This window comes from Equus quagga, chromosome 10, assembly GCF_021613505.1.
Source record: "Equus quagga isolate Etosha38 chromosome 10, UCLA_HA_Equagga_1.0, whole genome shotgun sequence".
Taxonomy (NCBI): domain Eukaryota; kingdom Metazoa; phylum Chordata; class Mammalia; order Perissodactyla; family Equidae; genus Equus; species Equus quagga.
The window spans coordinates 15,292,984-15,297,629 of record NC_060276.1 but is presented as its reverse complement, the minus strand read 5'-3'; the positions used below and the strand labels follow the sequence as shown (position 1 = coordinate 15,297,629).

At 40.4% G+C, this 4,646-nt stretch overlaps 1 protein-coding gene across 5 annotated transcripts in view; it reads right to left on the bottom strand.

Moving 5' to 3' along the window:
- Positions 1–4,646, bottom strand: part of MAP7D3 (MAP7 domain containing 3) — a 32,192-nt gene that overhangs the window by 7,799 nt on the left and 19,747 nt on the right. For 3 of the 5 annotated variants that reach the window (XM_046673728.1, XM_046673725.1, XM_046673726.1), the window contains 5 exons: positions 4,545–4,628; positions 3,576–3,700; positions 3,093–3,298; positions 1,721–1,853; positions 332–470 (listed from right to left, as the gene is read on the bottom strand). In XM_046673728.1, the coding sequence (XP_046529684.1) occupies positions 332–470; positions 1,721–1,853; positions 3,093–3,298; positions 3,576–3,700; positions 4,545–4,628 (687 nt within the window). The remainder of the gene's footprint in view (positions 1–331; positions 471–1,720; positions 1,854–3,092; positions 3,299–3,575; positions 3,701–4,544; positions 4,629–4,646) is intronic. The other 2 variants (XM_046673727.1, XM_046673729.1) reach the window with 1 other exon arrangement.

The window sequence follows — 4,646 nt, the reverse complement described above, 5'->3', positions numbered from 1 at the left end:
GTCTAGCTAGTACCCAGTACGGCTGAAAGCCGTTGCCGCCCCCCCTTGGCAAAATCCTAGCATGTGCTCCAGGGCAAACTAAAGGGCTGCTAAGCTCTAACGTGCTGCCTTCTGCTTTTGCTTCACCTGGAGCACATTCTAGGATTTTGCCAAGGGGGAGCGGCAACGGCTTTCAGCCGTACTGGGTACTAGCTAGACTGCAATGGAACACTGCAGCCGGAGAGGGCTGCATCTGTGCATCTTCGTGCTTGGAGAAACACATCTCTGCTTTGGGTTTCAAGTGCATTTTATAATCTGGTTCTCATCCCGAGAAAGTGCAGAGCCAGCAAACCTGCAACAGGCCCTCCTGGTCTCCTTGATCCTGACATCCTTTCTTCTTTATCTCTTTTTGTGGTTGCCCATCTTCTTCAGATTTTGAGAACTCCTCCTCTTGGTCTTCAACTGCTTTCTTCGCCAGGTCTTTCATCCTCCTAATGATGAAGAATATTTATATAAATCTTAGTGTGGGTCTTGGCCTCTACCATCCACAGCTCACAGTAGTATGTACATTTTTATAGTGAAACTGCTTGTGTAAACACAATTTATGTTTATACCAGACTCACTACATTTTCTGGGTTGTTACTACACAGGATTTGCACAATTTCACCCTTTTTAAATGGAGGAAACTAGCCTTTTGGATCGGAAAAACATTTCTATCAAGTAGTAGGCTACTTTGCATCTTAAAACACACACACACACACGAGAGATATTATCACTCCTTCTTAACTGTTTCAGACACATGGGACCCTGCAAAATGTCTCATTTACACGTGCTCACACCCAATCTCACACAGGCGTGTGAGAGGGGTAACTTAGTGGAGGCTCTGGTGGTACCCAGAAGAGGAAAGCCCAGGTGGCAGTGACCAGTACTCAGGGCTTTTAAAATTAGCTCTGTTTACATGAAACAATGAACAACAGTCTTCAAGTCATAGTTTTTAGCTATTCACAATATCCCCTTCTCCTTTCTCCCAAACCCATATAAAATATATGGAAAGCGTGCAATTATATTTCAAAAACACTTAATACTTAAAAACAGTCAGGACTGTAGTTACTCTTTGTAAGCAGTGGACAGAGGTTTACAGTACAGGGCCCCAAATCAAATAGGCCTCCAGGTCGAGGATCAAGAAACCTTTAGATTGAGTTAGAATGCACACAACTGTACGTGAGATTTGCTGCCCACAGGAAATCCTTTCAGCAGTGACCGATGAGATGCAGGCGTCACGAAGCTCAATGGAAAGCACCCCTAGTAAAACACGAGGCAGTCCACTTTCCAGGTTTATAAATTCGAAAGTTACAGAAACCTTCTGAAATACAGAAAGAGGCTGACACCAGTGAATGCCAACAGAAAGCATCTTGTGTGATCACTCAGGGGCTGCTGCCGAGGAGTGAAACCCTGACACGAGTCAGCGTCTCTGTGTGCATCTTTATAGCACACCTTACTGGCACACAACTCATGGAGACCAAAGAGGACGATACCATCAGCTACATGCCAGTGTCCCCTCCGCCTGAAATCCTTCCAACACATGCCCAGAAGGCAATGAGTCATCTCTGATTCACACTGAAGAAAAACTCAGTTACTCTTTGATAATTTATAGGATATCTAACATGATGGTCAATTTTGACTTGCAAAATCTGGGCCCCTATCAAGATTTATATTATAGAAAAGAGGATTTTGTGCTGACCTTTGTTCTATTTCTTTTCGTAGTCTTTCTTCTTCTTTTTTCCTTTGTTCACGAGCAAGGCGTCGTTTTTCTGCCAAGATCTTTGTTGCCTCCTCGGCATTCATAGTCACTGCTACACTTTTATTGCCAGATTCTAGTTTAAATTCAGACGTACAACAGTTATGAGGGACCTTCCTGCCTCTCAGTCCAACACAGAGGCACAAGACAACCAACAATATTAAAAAGCCCAACAGTATAGACAAGGTCTGAAATTTATACACAAGCAATCTATACATGATTATATAACAGATTTTGTTCAAAACCCCAACTGTCTCCCCAACAACAGAAGTAGCACTTTGTTTCTTTTTAACAACTACTTGTTCCAAAATGAAATAACATACTCCAAACTTTGGTTTAGCTGTTCTAAGGAACCTGAGTAAATTGACCCGATGAGAAAACAGATTAAGATGGTCTGAATACAGAAAAAGATCAGCTTATGCTTGGTCCAACTGAAGTATACAAATCTTAAAACTCAACCAAACAAAAAGAAATCCAACATACATTTTGAAATTTGTGCATCATTTTTACTAAATAATTACTGTTTAGCTAACCATTAATAATAGTATATTACTACATTTGGTTGATCATAAAGTGGCTAACTGTAGATAACCAAAGAAACCAAGACTATCAGTAAAATAAGGTGAGCACGTGGAGGCATATTATTTTCGTCCATGTGACTAATTTCTGTATTTTTAAATAAACCACATAGGAAAATGAGGATTTTAAGACACCAGGAATGAATAATTTATAATAAAAAGATTATTTCTGTTACAAAGAATTCACTGTGGAATTCCTCTAAAAAGCAAAATTTTGTAGTATATTTAAAATTAAATAATGTCCATGGAGATTAAGAAGGCACGTGACAGGCAAAAGACCTATGCCGCTTTCAGGAATCCATGTACTGCCCGGACACACGTTACGGCCTATGTACAGAAACTGACTGACCACCCCCAGTGGAAACCTGCTCGGCCACAGAGGACTAGATGTGCTCTCTCCAAGGATGGAAAACAACTTAGGACCACTCATAGAACCAGCCGCAATGAGAGCTGGAAGCAACCGTAGGGGTCACCTAAGACGAATGCGTTCATCCAACCACTACTTTTATCATCAGTTCCAAAAATGAATTTCCAAAACTATGAGGGTAGGGGTGAGTAAGAAGCTCTGGCAAGGAAAAGTAAGCAACGTGCCTGTGATGGGTTAAGCTCTCTTCATCTAAAAGAAAGCTCACTCCTTAAAGTTCTCTGACTTGGGGAACAAAATGAAGTTGACCATTCCCAAGCTACCTTGAGATTTTCCGTGTTGCCAAAATAAACTTCTTAGTAAAGGAACTTACCTTCGGAGGCCATAGGCTTTTGACTCGCAGCCTCAGAGCTGTTAGTGGTTTTAGCAACTGCTTCTCTCTTCCTTCCCATGGTACTTGACGCATGTTGTACAAATAGGGGCGCCCGAACAGAAATTATTCTGTAGGAAGGAGAAGACTGTCCTGATTGTTTTGACGTGACAGGTGAAGGTGACGGGGGACGATTCTTTTGGACTTGCCTGTTGGGAAAAAGTAATAGTTAACGAGGAAAATCAATATGGTTTTGTAATAAATATGCGCTAATTAATTTTTAGTGTACCATTTCATAAAATATAAGGTCTTGATACTATAAGATAATGGTATTTTATAATAGACAAAGGTAAATCCATTTTTAAAGGGTTTTTTCTTTATATTGAATGTTACCATGCATAATACATTATTTCACTTATGAAGCACTGACAGGAAATTTACCCTGGTAAAATAACTATCAGGAGCAGTTGCAAAGAAGCGACTTACTTAGCACTGATGGGCGAGGGTGGATGCAATCCGCTTGCAGGAGATGACTGTCTATACGAAGCTATGTGCAACGATGGGCACTTCTCGGTAACAGAGTCCGAGGCCTGTTTGTCTATTTCCGGTTTCTGAACAGATCAACACAATCAGATACGAAATTACTAGCATTTACCTTACTGCAGCTGGCTTTTCTTTTTAAGAGAAAAATATTCTGAATAAAGTACAATTGTAGCACCTTAAACTCCCAATTTCCCTTTCATGCAGGAGAATTAGGTACAGAGAGACATTCTTCCAGACTAATAATTCATATCATACAATTCAAGAAAGTCATGAGAAATAATTAACTTAAAAAAAAGCTTTTAATTCAAAACCTAATTCTATTTCTAAATCCTAACTAACGGTATACAATAGTTCTCAAAAACTTTTTCTTCAGAATTTAGAAACATAGTTCATATAAACTGTTACATTTTCTCCCTTCTATTAAAAATTAATATTTCAGCTTTGGGGGGGAAACTCTGGGACAACAAATAGCAGAGAATTTTAAATACTTAAAGTGAGCTATCCTATTTTATTAATTTTCTTACAGAATGCTATAAATAATGATTAGTCGCGCCAGCCCCAGGGCCAAATGCTTAAGCTCACGCGCTCCACTTTGGCAGCCTGGGGTTCACTGGTTCGGATCCTGGGCGTGGACCTACACATTGCTTATCAAGCCTTGCTGTGGTGGCGTCCTACATAGAAGAACTGGAATCACTTACAACTAGAATATACAACTATGTACTGGGGCTTCGGAGAGAAAAAAAAAAAAAGAAGATTGGCAACAGATGTTAGCTCGGGGCTGATCTTCCTCACCAAAAAAGCATAAAAAAAATAAAAAGAAGTTGCTTATATTGTGAAATCTGCCTATCATAATCTATACAACTAAATACAGACTTGAATAGAAAATCTGTCAATAAAAGGCACTTGACAAACCTGTGGAGAGCCTCTCACTTCCACTTTGCAAGAAGTTCCCTCGCTCCCCTCAGGGGATGCCTCAGGGGGCGCTTCCACACTCGCCTTGGGGAAGGCTGCCAC